The sequence below is a fragment of the Nestor notabilis genome, unplaced genomic scaffold, assembly GCF_000696875.1.
Source record: "Nestor notabilis isolate BGI_N333 unplaced genomic scaffold, ASM69687v1 scaffold6165, whole genome shotgun sequence".
Lineage (NCBI taxonomy): Eukaryota > Metazoa > Chordata > Aves > Psittaciformes > Psittacidae > Nestor > Nestor notabilis.
Window position 1 is genome coordinate 4,257 of NW_009929680.1, and position 22,831 is coordinate 27,087.

At 36.4% G+C, this 22,831-nt stretch overlaps 1 protein-coding gene across 1 annotated transcript in view; it reads right to left on the reverse strand.

The window, feature by feature from the left end:
- FER (fer (fps/fes related) tyrosine kinase) overlaps positions 1 to 22,831 on the reverse strand; it is a gene marked incomplete at its 3' end in the record, with an annotated part of 38,218 nt that overhangs the window by 4,209 nt on the left and 11,178 nt on the right. Inside the window, exons 6-8 of the mRNA XM_010015089.1 lie at positions 21,169 to 21,291; positions 17,077 to 17,266; positions 3,237 to 3,329 (exon numbers count right to left, since the gene is read on the reverse strand). Of these exons, the coding sequence (XP_010013391.1) occupies positions 3,237 to 3,329; positions 17,077 to 17,266; positions 21,169 to 21,291 (406 nt within the window). The remainder of the gene's footprint in view (positions 1 to 3,236; positions 3,330 to 17,076; positions 17,267 to 21,168; positions 21,292 to 22,831) is intronic.

Genomic DNA, 22,831 nt, shown 5'->3' on the forward strand with positions numbered 1-22,831 from the left:
GATAACAGCAGGAAGACCCACACCTCAATTAAGCACAAACAGATACAAACAAAGCATACAGTTCTGAATTAACTTCTACTGCTCTGGCCTGATGAAACACATCCCTTCTGAGTGGAGGGAAATGTTCTCATATACATCATGCTACTACTGTCCTCTTTACTTATTCTTAGCCCCCTTCTCTCTCCCTGTTTAACAATCCATTGAAATAGCATTTTTTTTCCAACAGTAAAATGAACCAGTCCCCAGCTGCTGCCCTTATTCATGAGAAAAATTGAACGAACAGCAGTGTATTACTTCTAACTCAAAAACCTAGATATTATTCCTGTACTTATGCTGTCAATGAAAAGAAAATAATAATGGGAATGACATTTTATTAAACTAACAGCACTGTATTTTCACATATATTCTCAGCTCAGACTTTGTGTACTTCCTTATATTCCATCTTTAAGCAAGTCAGGACGTTTTTGCCCCAAGTGTAAAAGAGGGGCACAGACATATATGGCAAAGAAAACCAACAAATTTAGGTTGATAAGTTGAGATAACTCCCTATGGAATATCCTACCTTTTGCTTCCATATTCCTGGCTCATTCCCACATGCTAATATACCATATGAAAGCAACATTAATTCAACCTATTAACCTATAAACAATAATAGATGTCTGTGCTAAGCTCAAATGTTGCAGTGGCAAAAAAAAAATAGGCAGTGGGGCAGATACTAGTATTTATGATGTTATTAATTCAGACTTCAAACAATTCATTCATAGCACTGCACTACAGGTACATGAAAGTTGCCCCTTTTCTTGTGTTTTCTCATTTCATTAAACGTATATCTTATTACAGAAAACTGGCTTGAATTTTGCCCACAAAAAGCACATGAATTCCTAACCTTGCTGTTTTCTCTTCGAACTATGCTTTTTCCCTATATTACCCTTTACCTTCACATTCTGAGAGCACACAAATAATTTAAGCAACAGATAAACTCCTGGCTGCTTTTGGAAGTGCAGTTTCTCTGACTTTCTTCAGATGACATGAAAAAAATTTGTTTTCCCTAATTACATATAAAATCCAACTTCTCCCAACAATTAAATAGGCGGCAGTGTTTTAGAGTAGCACTGTATTTAAACCAAGATATGGCTCTACTTCTAAAAGTTTCAATATACTTAAAACATATAATATGAAAACAGGTAGTTCACATTTTTTCCTACTCTGCTTCAAGATCCTTTATGGTCTTGATCTAGTAAAAAAAGAAAAAAAAAACTTTTACATGTGTTATAATTATTTTATAACACACCTTCAGTAATCACTTTGTATACTTTGTTGATGGATTATAAGTTTTAAGTACTGGCTTACACATTTAGCAATAAGCACAGTGATGTCAGCCGGAAAAAGCCTCGCAGCTGACCACATTAGGAGCTAAGTACTAACTCCTGAAGCAAATTTTAGCTGTATATGCATGTTTAGCCTTTCTAGCACACGAGAAATTGCTAAATCAAAACACAGCAAAACTGAAAATTGATTGGTTTATATACTGTGACTCTGAAGCTCATTTAAGTGACACGTAATCAAGAGTACCTTTGTATATTCAGATTTTACTTTCTGCCTCAAATGACCCAATCCCAATCTTGCTTCTCCCAAATATATTCCAAGGTTTCAGCAATCCTACCCACCATGTATCTACACCCAGGTTTACACCAGCTTCCATGGAATTAACAGGGATACAGATTGGAATGAATATTAAAATGAGTCACATAAGTTCCTTAAAAAGACATTTAAAGCTAATGAAGACTTTGCCATTGACCCTGACTTAATTGGAATGTTTTATCTTGATAATTTTCTTAAATTTTTTTCTCTTCCAATTTTTCTCTGAAGCAGTTTTGGGTAGTATTTTTATTAAAAAAAAAAAATAAAAATTGAAACAAGTTGTACAACACATACAAATAGATAGAGTTGGAGGTCTACACAAACAGAGACCACAGCAATACACATTTTAATACGCTTTTAATATGAGATGTTGCATGTTAATGTCAATTAGAAGTTTTATAAAGCAAAGATTAGGATACTGTGGAGATTTTACATATCTCCAAGGATATTTCAATATTTTAGCAGGATTTCCCCTATTACTTTTCAAATATGCCATGTAACTTTCACACTTGTCATACGAAGAGTCTTCCTGTACTGATTTTATATCATTATCATATTTATTATCCCATTCCTTTATCACTATACACAATTTTCCTATGTATACAAACATACTTACACGTATGTGTATATGCAACTCTAACCTCTTCCACATATTCTGGATATTGTTTAGCCTAAATAAAGTTTACTCGGTCTTTTAATGGGTCCTTGGATGCAATGCTGAGCATAAAACAGTTGAATCATTCATTCTAAAGTTTTCTCAAAAATTTTGAGCTAATGGTCCAGGTAACAAGATCACATTTAAAAGGCAGTTTTAAAAAGTTCTAAAAATTTTGCCCAACTTTACTTTTTTGTTTGTTTTTTTTGTTTGCTTGTTTTGGTTCTTTTTTGTTTTAAGGGTTGAGATGTTCTACTTCAGGGAAAAAAAAAAAAAAGAATCTGTCACCTCCCTAAGTAGGTGCTCTAGTATTTTAATTAATCTTCCAAGCTTCTTGAAAACAAACAGAGGTAATACAAAAGCAAAAGAAACAAGAAAGTTTTTTCATCCATTAGGGAACCTGAACAAAAGTCAACTAGAAGTAAGAGATACTCAACAAGCATTTTTAGTGTGGATTGAAGTAAGACGTATAATGCCTAATTACTTAAATAGTAAAAGCTGTTGAGGAAGTAGTAGTAGTAGTAGCAATAATATGCTTATATACTGGTGCCTTTATAACAAATACAGGGAATATAATTATTGTAACAATTTAGCACATGCATGACCCACTACAGGCTATGATAACACACTGCATTTCCAGTAAATCAGACTCCCCAGGAAGGGGACTCTTCAAAGTGTAGCACCAGTCTTATTGCTGCAAAAAACATAAAAATTCCCTTTTTTCTTCTTTAAATGCAGTAAGTTGTTCTCACATACTAATATGCCACAATATTATGATGTCTGCTGATCAATTAGAACACTGTTTTTATAACATTATTCTAATGTAATTTTTGTCCTTATAGATGGAAATTTACAATGCTTCAGGAGAAAAAAAAAAATCCTACTTAAACTGTAAAAATAACACAGCATAGTACACCACCACATTACTGATGCCACTTACCGAGGATGAGCCCAGCATGGATTTTGGAGACCTTATAATTCCAGCTATGGAATGACGTATAGTATCAAATCTTGAGACTTTGTCTTTCTTGTCCTAGGAGAAAAAGTGGTATCTCCAGTGAAACCTAGCAAATTGGTACGACCACTGAGTTACTGGAGAAGTGTCAGCTTCAGTGGGATTAGGCTAACTCACATCAATTTAACCACTGACAAATTCTATAATTTCTTAAATATTTTGTGTAATTATTTTAAGTATCACTATTGCTAACTACAAAGAGAACTGAAATTCTTTTGTATCCTAAAAGTACAGGGCATAATTCTCAGTTCTCTCTCTCCTGAAATATTATTTTAAAGGACATTGATTTTAAAACCACAGAATAAAAAAAAAGCCCCCATAGTAAAATGAAAATACATAGGTACATTATCCTTACTAAATATACGTTTGGGTTTTTTTCCTTTTATTAACATGTTCTTCTCTAACAATAGACTACTTGTAAATACTACTACCAATCAGTGCAAGTTATAGGATCCATTTGCTTTCTGGCATTATCATAACTCATACTTGTAGGCACCATCTGGATTTTAAACTCTGTAAGACGAGGGACCTAACTGGGACACTGAAACAGCCCTTAAGCACCTCTAGTTCAGCGTAAGTCAATGTAAATTCCAGACAGCTCATAACGTGACATAGCCCGAAGACTGTATATGTCTTAACCTCTGAGCTACCATCAGCTCTCCAAATTAGTATCAAAGAATCTTTCAAAAAATACAAAAATGTATTTTTTTTAATAGTGACAAACTGAGTTTATTGCTTGTAAATCACTCTCAGAAACAGGCAAGATATTTTAATGAGTATCTGCAAAGTAATTAAACCTGTAGCAGAGAGATCACACATGAACAACCTCATTCTAATTAGCTATAGGTTATCTAAACTGTATGAAACTGATAATGGAGACAGACTACAAGTGTTTGCGTGTGTTACAAATGAAAGTTGCTTCCAGGTTTTGGACACCCTTCACTGAAGAAATTGAAAATCTGATAATGTAATAAATGCAGCTTCAGTTCATTCCAGGACTTCAGAATAAGCAGCAAAATCTGTTTATTCTGTACACAGAATATACCAGTGTTTGAAAATGACACAAATACAATTTACTTAACAGGACAGAGGTTAAACATTGTCTCAGTAATATAAATTTATTTATTTGGCAGTAAAATTCTGCAATGTGCCTTAATCTGTATGTTGTGCAAAACAGTACAAAAACCAGTCAAACAGTCAAAACACTAACAGTCAAAACACAAATATGGATTTTATTAGTCCCTGAAATACTCCTTAACTACCTCTACCCATCAAGAACATTTTTATTCCTTTTCTCAGACTCAAGTAATATTGTATGCCAATTAATTTTCTTATAATAAAAATCTCTGTGCTGGGACCTGATTTTTATTTTTATAATATTGATGATTTAAACAAAAAAATCTTATTAACAATTCAGGATGACACAGTCTAATTTTGCTTGCATGCTGGGTGTTGAATGATCCACTCATTTCACACATCTCTTTAGAAGTGAGTCATAATATTTAACTGCACTTAAATGCATGCTTCTTATAGATCAGGAGAAAATAAGTTACCAAAAAGATGCAAGAATTCCATTTACACTTCCACTAAACAAGCTCAGTTGTTTTCTTTCTATTTTATGCTGATGGTATGTTTATCTAATGACGACACCAAACTGCAAGTATGGTTCTACATTCAGCAGATTCTCTTTATTGAAAAACGTTTTTTAACAAGAGGGAGGCTTATTGACTCCCAAGTACCAGAAAGACTCATGGACTCAGACACCAGAGGGTTTGATAGGCAGCAACAAATGATACATAGAGGCTAACAACCACAGTAAACAGAACGAGCATTAAAATGCAGATTAATGGGCTTTGTTCCAAATACGGTGCATTCCCTGTTCAAACCACAGTATATTTATGAACATTGTTCAGTATTTTCACAGCACTTTCCCTCTGACATACTGAAACTACACCCTATCTTACAGCAACGGAGACTTGTAATTTGTCAGCACAGGAGGCATTATCAAATACATGAGACACACAACTGTAGTCTGAAGTGAGTTTATTTATTCCATTTAAGAATTTTTAGGACAACCTGGATAAAACCGACGAGCAGCAACAGTGGTCTTTTAAAGAATTTTTTTTATTTTTTTTTTGCCATTCCTCAGCTGCAGACCACCTTAGAAGGACGCATTTCATCTGCAGGAAAAGTGCTTTCACTCAGAACAGTATATTCACCAGTGTGAAGAGGGGATTTTTATGCATGTTATGTATTTTTTTTTTCCTAAACTTGTATAAGAATACAACCCAGAACAGCCCATCTACTTTTTTCATAGGTATATATTTATGTGTGTGTACAATCCTACTAGTTAAGTCAGAGCATTATTTTAAGTCTGCTTTCCAAAATAAAAGGAAATGCTCATCAGAACTGTCATTCAGTGATCTCCATCCTAGTCACATCAAATTTTGAATCTCTCAGCCAAGGCCCTCACAATTTAGCAAAGGATTTAGTAGATGAAAGGAATATCTCAGGTTATCAGGTTATTTAAAATTTCTGAAGGAAGCTAACAGAGAGCGAAGACTCTCCATGTCCTCAGGAAGAACAGTTCATTGTAATTCCACACAATACTCATTCCAGCAAACATCAGATATTGGACCAAACGGGACAACCCTGCTGGCTATGTAGTCACTACATACAGTTCAGACAAATTCGTAAGACATTTTACTAACCTGACTAACAAACCTGAGAAGGACATGGGAAAGGAATTGGGAGTTCTGCATCAGGGATATCGTAGAGAGCATTATGGAGTAGCATGTTTCCTAGCATGTTTCCAGCTACTAAAACATATTAGCTGATTCAGTTTCATTTTAGTTTAAATGAACGACTCTCAGAGATATTAGCAAAACTATAGTGTGATTTGTCACTTCCTTTATTTTATAGTACACCAATTTCATTAAAAAGAAAACTCATCTGTGAGCCATAATATTTTATGCAATGACTGAATTATTGTAGAATAAATTGTAGTTTATCATTAAAAAGCTAGATACATATGAAAATATATACTGTCATTAGGGAACACTTATAATCTATTTTTTTAACTGTGTTTAAGTGTACTTGTGGCATGAGAGCACATCATACAAGGAATTATGAAAAATTCATTGACTGATAGTTCCCTTTTAGGACTAGCTATATTTCTAATCACTCTCCAGAATGAACTGAAATGAATCTCCACCACACCTGGGACTGGCACTTAGAACAGGTAATGAATTTTCTATCCATTGGATGATCACACGTAGCAAAGCTGCTGAAAAGCCACCTACTTACCCTGGACTGATGGAAGACTGAATGCAAAGATCTGTTTTATGGGTGGGAATTACTGTTTAATGATATGGGTGGGAATTATCGTGTTTAATAATAATGCAGAGCACTACTGCTTTTATTTCCAAATAATGTTGAAAGGATTTATTAAATAACTTTTATTGAGACACTTATTGACAGCAACTACTTGTAATCATCAGATTAAAGTGCTCTGTCATATTTTACAAGAAATCAATTTTGGATGCAGCAGTGTTATTATAATTCTGCCACAAAACAAGGAATGCTGAACTCCTGTTTCCAGGTGTATACATCTCAGTCAGACTTTTGTTCCAGTCCTCTTTTTCCTTCTTAACAGTCAAAACAATCACCTCAGCTCTTTTCAAGAGATGTCACAGCAAAAGACAACCACTTGGGCACTCTTTATTTTACTTTTTATTTTTCAATTTTGACAAGATACAGAAAGGAAAAATAAAGTATAAACCCCCACAAAAGAAGTGCAGGATTCAGGGCAGCTGAAAAATGCAAAGGAAGCACTCCGTATTTTGGTTGAGGATTTCCTTAGGTGCATCTTTTTACACGAAGCACAGAAAGCCAAGCTTCTCTCTTTTGTATGCTCACTTCGGGGGATTTTGTGCAACATGAGTTCCTGTCCATTTTAATGGATTTTCCCCTAAAATTTATCTTCTCTGGTCATGCACTGCAACTGTTAGGGTCTTGTAGACAAAAATATCCCTTTTGCCAGGCATACAGTTCTGTCACTGGGCAAAATCACCACAGACCTTGGAGTGTATGAAAAATAATACAATATGCCCAGAACTGTGACACAATCAAAAATGACAAGCCTTAAGAATCATATTCACAACAGTATTTTGAATGAACCTCAGCAAGACAAAGCAACAGTGCAAAAGATTTTGCTTAAATTGAGCTGCATAACATAAAAGTCCCAAAGAGCTTTTTAGCTGTATAAATCCAGAAAAATGGCTGTATCTTAGGTGTTATTATAAATATATATATGTGTGTGTGTGTGTGTGTGTGTGTTTTTAGAAAGGCAAGCAAGTAAGAAGCTGGAGAAGGATCTAAGGAAGATAAAAAAGCTAATGCTCCCAAGGGCAGGCTAATAGTAACATATCTCTACTGATCAAAAGGTGGAAGATTAGCAGTAAGAGGACAATGGACAATGCAGCATATATTCAATACTGCTAAAAACACTAGCCAGACATGTACATATAGGGGATATGAACAGATAAATACTTTAATACTATTCCATGCAAAGAAAAACTGCCTAATGAGTCAGATACAAAGCATCAGCATGGATACAGAAGTTGAATGTGAGCTTGCAAATGAAATTAGAGAAGTTTCATAGGAAATTTAGAGGAAATATGATGAGGACCCTCCAACTGAAAGAGGAACTTCATTCTCAAGAAGATTTCATTAGAATATTATCAGCGACATCTAAAAGTGAGCATGACAGTACTGTTTCTGAGATTTGGCTTGGGATGTGGTCCTTAGAGATTTATGAGAACTCTTCCAGTACAGTACAAGAGCTTTAACAAAACCAGAAGGGAGGAGCTCCTGCTAGTTATTGAAAACTATATGTTCAGTGAACATACGGATAAAAAAGACATACCAGACAGTATCTGCCAGAGCAATTAAGATGTTCTCTTTTTCATAAAAGGAATGCTACGATTTTCCTGATGAAAAAGGTGCCAGAACAATATTCATCTTAAGGCTTCAGATTCACATAATGGGAAGAACAAGAAAAATTTTTACTTTCAGAAGGCTATAAATGTCTGGCATAAGAATGGAGTTCACTGATTTATAAGCAAGAATTCTTAGGTTGCCCAAGGAAGTTGTGAATGCTCCAACCCTGGCGGTGTTCAAGGCCAGGTTGGACAGAGCCTTGGGCGACACAGTTTAATGTGTGGTGTCCCTGCTCATGGCAGGGGGTTGGAACTAGATGATCTTAAGGTCCTTTCCAACCCAAATTATTCGATGATGATGATGATGAAAATAATTTTCTGAAAATGGATCTTTGCATTAGTCACTTCAGCACTGGGTATTAGAAGTTATTTAGGAGACACCCCAAAACTATATAACAAACAGACTGCAACAGCAACTCTAGCTTGCCTATTGATGACTGGATGAGGATTGTAACCACAAAATCTTTGTGTGTCTGTTTTATAAGTATTAGCACATACTCAGGGAGATGTAAATGCTGATGTATATTAAAATCTGAACAGTAGATGCCTGATGTCCCCAAGGTCTATGATTTTATGTCTGAAGTAAGACTAATCTCTTGCCTAAAAAGCTTTTTTTTTTTTCCTTTTCCTCTGGGTGTCTCAGAAAGACCACAGGTAGAAAACCAGATAAAGAATCTCACTACCTTTATCAGACAAAACAGGATATTTTAAACTATTAACACTGCACTCACAAATGGAATGAGTTGCTGGCTGAATATGAGCTGATTATTTGAGCTGAACAGATCATTACCCTCAGAGCACCTTCCTCGGAAATATAAAAATACGTGTTTTCTTAGTTTGCTATTGTAGATATCTAGAATTGAGAGCTGCAGTTTGCAGAGCCATGAAGATAGAACGTAGAGTTACTAAAAATTAAAACATTCAAAGCTAATTAAAAATATCTCCAGTACACAATGAAACCAATTAAACAGCACAGCTATTCAAAAAATCATTTTTTGATAAGGTAACACTTTCTGTTTTAAACACAAGCAACACCTTCCAAAGCAGCAGAAATAATGCATAGTTGAGATACACATACTGTAAAACACTGCACTGGATGTAAATTAATATTCCACCTTATGAATTGCAGGGTGTAGCCTGAAAAAACAGACTTACTGGTGTGAAATTTAAGAACAGCTATGTTTTCTCAGACAAAAGATAGAGCCCAAGCTATGCCAGTGGCCTAATGGCCTGCAGGAAAAGGGGAATGATAATTCTTTAAAGCATATGTTTGTCCTCTTAAGTTCTGTCACGTAAGATCTGCCTTAGTTGTGTAAGATGTTATGTTTCTACAGTTATGGAAGAATTTTTTTTCAGCTGCTTTCTGAATCTGTATAAACTATTACAGACCACTGGTGTAGCAACCAGTTGCACAACTTCATTACATGTTTTTTGCAGAACAGGTCTGTCTGCTAGCTTTGAATCATCTGCCTCTGTGGTTATCTGATGGCACCTACTTCTTGTTTCTGAAGAGACAGTGAACAACCAGCATTCCATATTCACTTTCTCTATGTCATCCAACACCCAGCATATTGTATGTATCTTCATCATGTTAGTCTTCAGTCTGCTTTTTCAAGTCTGTGAAGCTCAGTGTACTCATTCACTAATTCTACAGAAGGTCCTCCACGTATATGAGCATTATTTTGCCTTTCTGAGTTCTCCTACATAATTTTTTTAATTTACAGAGCTGAAAATAAGTGATTACATGGAGGCAGATTCTTCCAGGTAGTATACAGCAAAAGGAAAACAGCAACAGAGAAGAATTCCAGTTAGATATCGGTGGGGAAAAAATCACAATAAGGACAGTGATCAAACACTGAAACAGATTGCCCAGAGAGACTTCCATCACTAGACCTCCTAGAACCTCAACTGAAAAAAGGCATTTTGTAACCTGACATAACACAAAAGATGACCCGGCTCTATGCAGGAAACAAGACCAGATGGCTTCCCTGATATCTCTTCCAATTTAAATTACTCTGCAGTTCTGTGGTACATGGGAAGCAGGTGCACATCAATTTAGACAGTGATGTAATGTTTTCTTCTCTTATCTTCTCTCCCTTTCCACAAAACTTCTAGCATATTTTTGGTTTAGAGCACTAAGTAAATAGTGACCTGGTATCTTCAGGAACATTAAGACCTTCTTTTGAGTGGTAACTCTGAGTTCATTACTGTTATATGTGAAATCAAGCACTGTTACGACAATCTGTTCTGCAGGAATGTAACTACTCATATATAACACTAACATAAAAAAAAAACAAATACAGATATAATCTGTATAATTTATAATAAGTCAAGGAATTCACTCAACTTACTATCAAAAATACTTGCTTTATTTCCAAATAAAGTTTTCTACTGTTTTGATTACTTATATGCATATTATTACTTATATACCAGAATTTTTAAGGTACAACACAGAGTTAGAAAGTATTTTTTTTTGTTCAGTGAAACAGCAATAGAAAAGATCATTACACAAGAGATTGGTGAACTATTTGGAGACAAAAACCTGAATGTATTTGGCAGATTTTACTTAGGAAAGCATCAGATGTCAGCATACACTCTGTGTAAATGAATTAATGTTTTAAAAAGCAGCAAGAATACTACGGTTGACCCTTTGCTTTCTTTTTGAATTACTATCTGTCAGAACAGAATGTACAGTTAAGTTGATTGCACTATGTTATCTGTTTTAATTATAGTTTCAGAGGACCAATTTTTCCAGCTATGTATGAAATGTCAGGGAAATGTCACCTTCATCTTTGAAATGATTAGTAAATCTTCCAAACACACAAATGTGTGTGTTAGACATACACATTAGACATCTTAAAGGAAGCAAAGTACCTCTTAATTGGGGCTAGCAATAATGTTTCCAGAGACATGGTACATTTTAATTTTTACATACTAAACAGCCTTTTCATTTAAGGGGGGGGGGGGGGAAATTGATTTCATCTAATTATCATCAAGAATGTCAACTGTGCTTTAGAGAAGATGATGACTAAATGTACTGCACCTAAGCTGAGGCACTGAAATCCTGTCCAATCACTGTTTTTCTGAAAGGAAAAGGCAGACAGAGAAAGGCTTTTGCAAGGCAGATCGAGAGGCCTCTGAAATTCAGTAAAGAATTCCTGCTTTGCTTAATGAATGTATCTGTATGCCACAAACACACCTCCATCCTCTGATCGCATAATGATGACAAAGGAGAACTGATTTTAATAAAGACAACTTAACAAACCGGTTCAGACTTCTGAAAGCTTAGAGTCAAATTTGGAATGAATACATATTTTTGAAAAATTAAAATTTCTTCACCTAGCTCAAGAGAGCTATCAAAACAGGGCAATTTCAACAGAAGAAAAGTTTGGTGAAAAAGCTGTATGGGCTAATAATACAAAAAGGTGAAGAACCTCTAGGATACATTTTGCATGAGGCATGAACAATTTTACAGTGCAGGTGGTGAAGCACAGTGAATCACACAATGAACTCAGCAGACTAAGCAGACATAAACACAACTTCCAGGCATTTTTACATGAGGATCTGGACTATTGAACATAAGAAGTGCTGTACAAAATGGCAAAAAATCCCTCAATTCCTAATGGTCTCTGCAATGGTCAGTAGCTTAAGTCAGGAAAGGATGAAGATCGCTCACAGCTACCACAAGCATGTTAGTGAATCCCTGGAGAGCAGTGTACATGCCAAAGAATGTCACCTGGAATGGAAATCATCTTTACTAACCACAAACTTAAAATGACAGTAATAGGCTTGCCAGAAATCTACGTAAATTTACATACCCTCCAGACGGAGAAAGACAAACCCTTCTCCTTTTCTCATTAGGAGCAAAAACCTGTGTTCTGGTTATTTTATAACTCAAAAATTCCAGATCAGAAGCTAATCCCACATTTCGGCAAGGCACAAAGCATGAAGTGTACTCAATCCTTTATTCCTGATCTGCACAGGGAAATCTCCTCTGGTTCCACCAACTATAATGGCATCAGTGCCCTGATGAAACACGATCCCACATTTGTTAGGCAGTTTGTAGGGAGGGGATTAGAAGGCGGCAAAGACAAAAATTGTAGCTATAAGCTACAAGCAGGTGAATTATTGCTGCTGCAACGGCTACTCAAAAGATGTTTCAGAAAAATACAGGGAATACAGACCAAAGGTAAGGGGTCATATCAGAAGGACAGTTTAGGGGTTTCTCCTTAGAGATAACTGAAAACAAAGTTTCACGGGTCCTCAACTCAAGCAGAGGTTCCCTCTTAAAGGAGATTTTCTAAGGAGGACTTTGGAATTCAGCATTTTGTACCCAAAGGAGGATAAATTGATACACAACTGAAGTAACTTACAGGATGTACCAGCCGCATAAAGTGAAGACTGAATCTATGAGAGCAAGTAATCTGTTCATCGGCCAACAAAGCAGAGCACTGTGCCAGCTGCGGGTCATGCAGCCAAAAGACCCCCAAATACAGTATTTATAAGCATAGCATGAACTGAATTTAGCATGATGTTAGTGACTAGACTTAGTATACAGGTGAATTACTTTAATTAGAATGCATTACTCAGTAACAGAAGGAATGACACAGTCTTTCCAGATCTCATTAAATATATATTCAAAAAGCTGTGGTTTGGATTTGGTTATTTTTTAGTCAAAGATATGTCACAGTATGCCACACAGTCACAGTAATGCCTGCTAAAGAAATGTGTCTGACAAATCTAGTGGTGGAGTCCAGATTTGAGGCATTCAAGTCCAAGAAAGTCTGGTCCTTGGAATCAGAGTAGAGGCACTGAAGCAGCTATACCCTGAAGTGCCAATAGCTGTTAGGGAAACAGCGGCCAGAAGTCAACATGTAAGGAAGGAACAGGATAGAAGAACATTCTCTCCGTATCACATGACCTTGAAATCCACAAGCAACTGTAGGTCCTTCCAGGGTCCATGACACACCAAGAACTAAGCATTTCATAGCTGCAGATCCCTGGCCGTAAGCAGGGACTCACCACCCAACTTTAGCACAGATCCGTGCCAACCTACAGAAGGCAGTAACTCCCTCCAGGAGAGGAGAACCCCAAAATTTTCCCCTAACCTCAAAGGAAGTCTCTAGGGGCCCGTGAGGAGCCCAGTCTCCCTAGCCAACCATTACATGAACCCACCAGAAATGAGTTGTCTGTAACTTAATTATCATACCATTTTGACTGGTTTAAAGTAACATTCCTTGCAATCTGCACTCTCCACGCTGCCACCCAGAAACTGGCACCTAACAGTGAAGATTCCTTTTGTGACTCTGAGTAGCTCTAACTGACTCACTGACTGGATTTAATGAAGCAACCCTGGCAAATGCTACATCAAACAATGTGAAATAGCGTTAGACATGTTATGTGATCTACCAGGATGTAAAACCTTTTTATCCTCTGAATAAATAGCATTATTAAATATGGACTTGTGATTGTATCCTATTCTGGAAATTGCATTGTGAGAGGGTGCATTTGTTTTATCACAATAAAACAAAGCTTCACGAGTTAACCCTGAACAGCTTCAGTCATATGAGTCACAACAGGTATCTTAAGCCATATCCACATTTACATTAGCTGTTTAAAGAATAAAACTGATCCTTTCATAATCAGAAAGATTTGATAGTGTGACTAGATGCAAATTTGATCAGGTATTTCTGTTTGACAGCTAGCACAGTCAGAATGTGATGTTCTTCACAGATCCCTGCATCAGTTTATGAACGAAATCAGATTTCATACTGATAGATAAAATGATAGAGCAACTTTGTAGCAGCTGCAATACACAACTTCAGCAGCATATCTAAGGTAGGATACTTTTTGCAAAAGTAAATTAATACATATCCAATCGATTTGGATACATTTGGGAAATAAACCCAGCAGTTGACAGGGAATAACCACCTTTTTCTTGGTATTTATCTCTTTAATATAAGAATAGAAGAAAAAGTTAACTATGATTCTTTGGATTACATAGTGTATAGTATAAAAATTGCACAACTTGAAGGGGCTCAAAGCCATTATTTTAAACTTGTAGCAACTTCAGCATTAAAATTATCCCTGTCTTGCATGGTTATCTCAGTAGAAAGGCATAAATACTAGGAAAAAAATATTTTTCCACGTATGATGCCAAAAATTATAAATGCAATCTTCAGTAATGGCCAAAAAAATTTTTTTAACTCCATGCTATGCTACATCACCAACCAAAAGAGAAACATCCAGCAATTTCCTTTATTCTTAAAATGTATACATGCACACTAATACACCGCTAACATTCTGCAAACAACAAAACATATTGACTAAAACAAACCATACTGAAGATGTGTGCAGTCTACAGTTAACAGAGGCAAAAAAAGAACAAGGAAAAAAGGAAGTTATAACACACACACATATAACACTGTCTACAACAACACATCAAAAAGCATTTCAGTATTTCATTCCTTCTTAGTATGCTAGTGTACAGTTACCTAATGCAAGAGATGGAAAGCAGCACAATTTGTGAACTAATCTACTATGAATTTGATTGTATTTATATGACAGCATATAAATACTCAAACAGAAAACTTTACAAAATTGTTTTGTATATCATATTTTTAATTTAAATTACAAAAAAAAATTCATTTGTGACTGAATACATTAAAATTTACTTCATATGCACGCTCACAACACAAGCCATGATTCCACAAGGAATGATTTTGTCATTCCTAGGAATAAAATTTGTAAAACAAATGTTTACGATGAAGTTCTGAGTAGGAATAAAGAACCACATTCAAATGTAGTATCAGACAACATTTAGATGAACCGTTTCTGGATAAAGACAAGAAACCTAAACAGAATCACAGCTGAAGAAACAACAATCCTCTTGAATGATACCACGATTAGCAATCAGCAGTAAGAACATTTCATTTTAATAATCTGACAGCTGTATAATTTTAAGGAGTTCTACTAAAAAAAAAAAAATCATATTATAAAAAGCACGTTATTTATATGAACAGCCTATCGGTGCATTATTTTTTTCATCCTGAAATACAGTTAAGACTGCCCTCTCAAAGTACAGCAATTTGAAAAAAGTTCAATTTAGACTGCAGCTGCATCTACCACTTTTTAATCAATTTTACTAGCTCATGATATTAACTTAACGGTTAGACAAAACTTAAGTGGTATCTGCCTCTCTTAAATAAATTACTCAAGGGAAAACACCCAATACTTAAGTTAAATTCCATTCTTTTTCATGATATGTACAAATTGTAAGACTAAATTCCCTGAAGCCAAATTAGCAACATTCTTCTTACTCTTGGCACATTTAATATATACAAAAATTTATTTCTTGCAGCATTCCAGAAATCTCAGTATGTAGATACTCCAGGGGGAAAAAAAAAATCATCATGGATAACTTTTATTCCAAAAATATTAAGAAGTGAGTATTCTTCACTTTATGTTGTACATATATGCAAGAAGTATTTTCTCATACCCATTGAAACAGACAGTTGTACACAGGATGACAGTTTTTAATAATCATGCACTGAGGCAGAAGAATACCAGTCTCTTGATTAGACTCATCATTTCAACTAACCCTTACAGACAATATTCACTAGCGCTACTACAGGACATAACATGAAATAACTAACAAGACAGCCTACCCCAAAAAGATTCCACGCCTCCTAATCTTTCACAATCATTATCCTGATCTTTCCTTTTCCATCTTTTTGTGCTTCAGCAAATCCTAGATTATGATAAGCATTCCAGCTTTGTAAAATAATGTTTGGTACCAGTGAAAACGGCAACAACCTGTCAGTGCCTTGTAAATATTAAACAGTAGTAGAAGCAAGAGCATAGTGATAATTAAGTACGTCTGTAGAAAGGGAACGGAAATAAAACCAAACTTGGTTCCACAAATAGGGAAAACAAAAGCATTCGTATCAGAAACAACCATTTCATTATTCTTTCACTAAGCTACTGCTCTGTGGGCCAAAACAATGGCAGGCTAAACCTCCAAAGAAAACAAGTCACCAACATCTCATATATGTCAAACGTAATCCATAAAAGCAAACACTACTGCTTTTCCCTTTAGTAAACAGATAGAGTTTGTTTGCTTTTTTTATGTGGCCTAATGTCCCTACACATAGCTGCATACAATTGAGAAAAGGAAGCCACACAAAATGTTAGCAAAGTACTTATTTAAGTACATGGGGCCTCATCATAGTACAAAATGTTCCTTTTGATTATTAAGAGGATGTAAATATTTAAAAGTAAGTTGCAAAGAAATCAGTGTTTGTTTCTGTTCAAAGAAAAGAGTAATTACTATACATAAAAGTCACTTCTTAGTTACACAATGTGTGTAGTGGTTCCAGCAGCTTTTACTGTTATATTTCTATCTACAACTGTGAAGGTTCAACACAGTCAATGAAATTACCAACAGCTACTCAGTCATGTTTACTAAATCTATTTAAGGTTTTACACATTTGAGTATAAAACAGTCTAATGAGAATCTAAGTGTCAACCATACAGAAGAATAAACCAAGCCCACAGACATATAGGGGGTGTTACAAGTCATTTCAAACAAAAAAATAAAAATTAAAAATCACACAACTGAACTTGTTTTTCTAGACAAGTATTCACAAATGGAAAGTGAGGTTTATTCACTTCAGTCGACCCTGTGAGTATCCTGGCACTCTGATCCCAGGACCAAAATACAACAGAAAGGCTGCACAATTCAGTAAAACAGATGCAAAACTTACCATAGAAGTCACAGATCTGGCATCTTCTTCATAATTCACTACAGGTGGTGGCTCTTTTCCATCATTCTCTTGAACCTTTTGTTCCAGCAGTTCTTTCTGGGCTGCAAATTTTGCCTCAGAGCATCTTAATTGCTGAACTGTTTGCTTAAGTTCTTCCAGCGCTTGCTTTTGGCTCAGCAAGAGTACAATACTGCAGAAAAAAAAAACCAAACCATTTTAAAACATACATGACTTAAAATACATACAATAAATACAGATGAAACTCCAAATTTTGTCCATTTTTGACTGAATTTATAAACACTAGGGTTCACCATCCTTTAGAGAAGAAATACAATTTTGGTTTATGATTTCCAGTGGTGAGAAATCCACTGCAATCTACATAGTTGTTGTAATATTAATTAGCACTATTAAACTCACCTTACATCAAGCATAAATTCATCTGGCATCGAGTTACATATATCTGTTGTCTCTTCTGGACCGAAAGGTCATCTACTGCATATGTATTTCTGGACTGCACTATAACATTCTGCTTACAAAGCTAAATAAAAACTCTATGAGGAGCTAAAAGCAATTTTTTCTTGTCTTGTTCACGTTTTATGGCTTTTCTCTGAATAGCCCTCATGGCCCTGAATACTTCAAGACAGACATAATTCAATCATTATTGAAGGACAAGCAGATCAGTTAGAACATCTGCAGGTACCTAGATGACTCAATTATCCCCAAGAACTGCCAAAGCCAAGGGTGGACAGAAGCTGCCTGAAAGACAAAACCATCCACAGTACAATAGACACCCTTAACAGCACTCAACTGAAGCCCAATGACATGTCATCTGTAAAGAGATGCAGAGTTCTAATAGTCTGCAAGAACAGATGAAGGAGGTAGAGGGACCAGAACTATAAAGAATGAGGACAAGCTAAAGAAAAACCACAGTATTCCATCACTGTATCTTTCTGATAATCCCTGGAAGACAAGAGCCTCCTGGAAGGCCTACTCCTGGAGAAAAAAAAGGAATTTAAAAGTCATAGATATTGAGAGTCACAAACTGGTGCTGTACCAAATGATTACTCAAACAGGTTCACAAATGATAAGGGAACCGTCTGTCATAAAATCCTCATTGGCAAGAAGAGATAAAATTCATATCCCTACAGATGAGCACTGTATAAAGTCACCAAAGAACAGAACTTTGTACAATCAGCAGAATGATCATTCGTTTTAAAATAATAAGTATGATGTATAAAGACACAATTAGAGGACTTGAAACAAAGCAGCTGTGGCTACCTCATCCCTGGCAGTGTTCAAGGCCATGTTGCATGGGGCTTGGAGCAACCTGGTCTAGTGAAAGGTGTCCCCGCCTACGACACGGGGGTGGAACTCAATAATCTTTCAGGTCCCTTCCAAACCAAACCATTTTATGATTCTGTGAAACTGAGGTTTGTCATGAGATTGCGCACATTTAAAAGCATCACACAAACAAATCAACAATTATTCTGACATTATCCTCAAGATAATTTTCTTTCATCTGGTCCTCATGAAAAAAAGAATCACCCTGTGAAAATGATGGTCTTCCATTATCAGCAGGGCCTTGGTGAAAACACATTGGCTAGAATGACAACATCCCAAACACTGAATGGCTTCCTACTCATAATGATCTGGAGATAACAAGACATACCCTGCAAGTTAAAAATCACAAGCTATTCTCCTTCCTGAACTGTGGCAAAATGGATTATCATCTAATTGGCTTGCCCAAATCCAACACAGACTGTTCCACATTCCATCTATGTATGAGGAATTAGAACCTATAAAACTATTTGCCTATGGCTTGCCTGAGTGCAAACTTTATAGTCCCTGTGGCTTGTTAAGAGCTGCTAGATCTCATTGAGTGAGATCTTGTGTGAAGAATCCTTGCAAGACCTGAAGAGGGCAATGGGTTGGGAAGTGGTAAAAAGGTTAACTGAATTGAAAAACAAATATTCAATATGCTATCATGTTAGGAGAGCAGATTGTATGCCTGACATACACATGTATCAATAAAATACAAAAACACACTCTGTGTTGCGGGTGATACTGTCATTTGAAGAAGGAAATGGATATTGATGCCAGGATAATAGTAGCAATACAGCTAAATACTGAGGAGGAACACAAAATCAGAGGGCTGGAGATACACTTCTGCACAGGCCCTAACTAAAAGCTTAGTACATGCAAAGATCAGTTTGTAGTTTTGCCAGAATTAGACAGTGAGAAATGCTTTTAAGTCCCAACTCAGACTGCTGATGCAAACTCAGTAAACAACTCAGAACTTATGGTACTGAAGCTGCGTCATAAAGAAGTAGGAGGACAACTTAAGTCCAAACTGCTTCACGTGAAGAGACAGAAAACCTGATTTTGCAGACTTGTACCATCATTTTGCCCAGATAAAGTAAACAAATAAATTTCCTCAGCACTGAAGGGCAAAGCTCAGCACATTGGGTGAGGCTCAACAATAACACAGGACCTATAGAGTTTCTGCATTTGGGGTGGGCCTCCTCACTCTCTTTCCTGATGATAGACTTGCACTGCACCACAAATAACCTCTGGCTCAAGAAGCAAGCTTTCATTTTTTGTTCAACCACCTTTATTTCTCGCCTTGTCTTGCAGCACTGAGGCCAGTCCCATATGCTATGACAGCAGCCAAGAGCATGCAACAGTTGGATGAGATCTTCTATGGACCCTAAGTACGTGCAAAAACATCCTGATCACTCTGCACTGCAGTTAAAAGGTGAGAACAGGGTCTGCTGGAGGAAGATACGACCAATGACAAATCAGAATTCGGATGATTTCATGGAAGCTTTTATCTGACAACTAGAAATCTAAACCAGATTTCATGTCTTTTAATACAATTTACAAGTGCTGGTGCAGTCTGAACTGAAATCATCTCCTCAACAACCTCGAATATCTACAGGATCAGTCAAAGAAGTCTTCCCACAGTGAGAAACACAGGGAGGATCTGAACTATTTTTCAGAGAGAGATAACTAATAACATAACTATACTGAGGAAAAAAACAAACCAAACCAAAAAGAAAACAAAAACACACCATCAAACTCATCTAGTTCAAATATAATTTATCCTTTAAGTAACATGCAGCAAGGAAGGTAGGCCAAGAACCAAAAGATTGGAAAATATACTGTATCTATATGTGAATATCACCAAAGAAAGAACAGGAAAGTACCTAATGAAAACACTAAGATAATATACATACATAAAATTTTGTTTATGAGTAAAATGATATCCAACGTATCAAGTGACGAGTTGCCTTCAACAAAGAGCTTCAAGACTTCTTCAGTGAATGAAGAAAGGATTACCTGAGGACTTGCATTCCAATTCACTGGTATTTTAAACTCATATTTATAACCACGTTAGTAAGGTTATGACTGATTGCAACAAGAATCAGAAAAACATCACCAGGACAGGTTTGGTTGTGCATTGTATTAACTTCAGTTTAGACTGGGATGTGAGTGTTTTTTCTGACCAAAGGTAGAAAAAACATAAAGATCTCGCCGAAGAATTATTCTTTATAATGATCTTTTATTTATGGCACTGTAAAGCACTTACTAATCCCTCACCTTCATTGTTGACAATGCTGTACTACAATGTATCAGATCTACATTCAGTTTTGTAAAGAAAATGTAATAAAGAATGAACTTAACATGACGAGCTCAAACTTTATTGCATAAGAAATAGTATATCTTGCACATGAATCTGAAAGTCTTTCACAAAACTGTATCTACACAATAAACTCCATCAGAGGGGCAATCTAAATTGACTGCTTTTCTTCCACCAGGCTGAAGTTACAAGTAACCAAAGGTCCAGTTCTTGAGCCATCTCAACACTGTGACAATTATATTAAATTAATGGATCTGCTCAGTTCTCTATTGAATTAGGATCTGCAATGGCTAAGGGTTATTTTAGAGATGAGATATTCTTTTTCACAATAATCCCTCCTCACAGAAGCAGAACAAGATCAGTGATTGTTACTTCTTATTTAGGTCTTAGGAAATCAATTACAGATACTTTTCCCTCACATTATTGTATTTCGAAATTTCATTTTGACTTACTCAGACTTCTTTTCACAAGTCTTAGAGGACTCTTCTATTTTTTTCTCCAGTTCCAACACAAGCTCCTCTTTGCTCAGAAGGGTTTGCTGTGTCTGAATCAGTTCTTCTATTACAGTTTTTAACCTGTAAGACATAGATTTTAGAAACCCACATTGTGAATACACAAACTGTATATATTTGGGAACATTGTGTTTTTTTCCTTAAGATGTAAAAGAGCGTTACTCTTTAAATTACCTTACTCAGTGCCTGGTGACCTTTTTCTGTGGCTGGCTGTTTATATTATGTTACTAACCCATATTATTATAGATCCAATACTAGCTTCTTTATACACACAAGGTTATAGAATGATCTGCTGCTTGCAGGCTCTCCTTGAGAAAATTTCTTCCAGAATGTGTGATGAGTTCTGTGAATTAATACTTTCCTAATACATTGCTAATTTATGAGATATTTTATGAAAGATGAAACCCTCCCAACTACTCAAGTAAACATTAAATACACAGAATCAGCAGTTCGGCTGTACTCACTTCTACAAACAACAAAACTAGAAATAGATGCTACTGTAAGAGTGTTTTGTGTATTTTTCTTTTTTAAAGCCACTCAATCATTGGTAACAGTTAATTCAAATGAAAGAAAACACTTGTACAAGAAGATATCAGTACCTGTTCAATACTAAAAGATAAGGGGTTATCGCACATTACAACCATTTCTGACACTTTGCAATTATGTTGGCAAACATTCCAATAACAAAAATTCTGATAGATGTGGGCTCCCTCCAGAAGGAAACAGGAGACCTGGACATGGAGAAGACCAAGGTACTCGATGACTTTTTTGCCTCAGTCTTCACTGGCAAGAGTGCCAGCCACACTGCCCCAATCATAAAAGGCAAATGTGGGGAGTGGGAGAATGAAGAACCGCCCATGGTAGGAGAAGATCAGGTTTGAAACCATCTAAGGAACCCGAAGGTGCGCAAGTCCATGGGACCTGACGAGATGCATCCACAGGTCCCGAGGGAACTGGAAGGTGAAGTTACCAAGCCATTATCTGTCATATTTGAGAAGCCATGGCAGCCCAGTGAAGATCCTCCTGATTGGAAAAGGGGAAATACAACCCCCGTTTTTAAAAACGGAAAAAAGGAAGACCTGGAGAACCACAGGCTGGTCAGTCTCACCTTGGTGCCCAGCAATATCATGGAGCAGATCCTCCTAGAAACTATGCTAAGGCACATGGACAGTAAGGGGGTGATTGATGACAGCCATCATGGCTTTGCTAAGGGCAAATTTTGCCTGTAAAATTTGGTGGCCTTCAATGATGGGGTTATGGCACTGGCAGATAAAGGAAGAGCAACTGATGCCATCTAGCTGGACATGAGCAAGGCACCTGAAACTGTCTTGCATGGGATCCTTGTCTCTAAATTGGAGAGGTATGGATTTGATGGATGGACCACTCAGTGGATAAGAAATCAGCTGGACAGTCACACTCAAAAAGTTGTGGTCAATGGCTCAAGGTCCAAGTGGAGATCAGTGACAAGTGGTGTTCCTCCAGGGTTGGTATTGGGACTGGTGATGTTCAACATCTTTGCTCGTGACATGGACAGTGGGACTGACGCACACTCAGCAAGTCTGCCAATAACACCAAGCTGTGTGGTGCAGTTGACACACTGGAG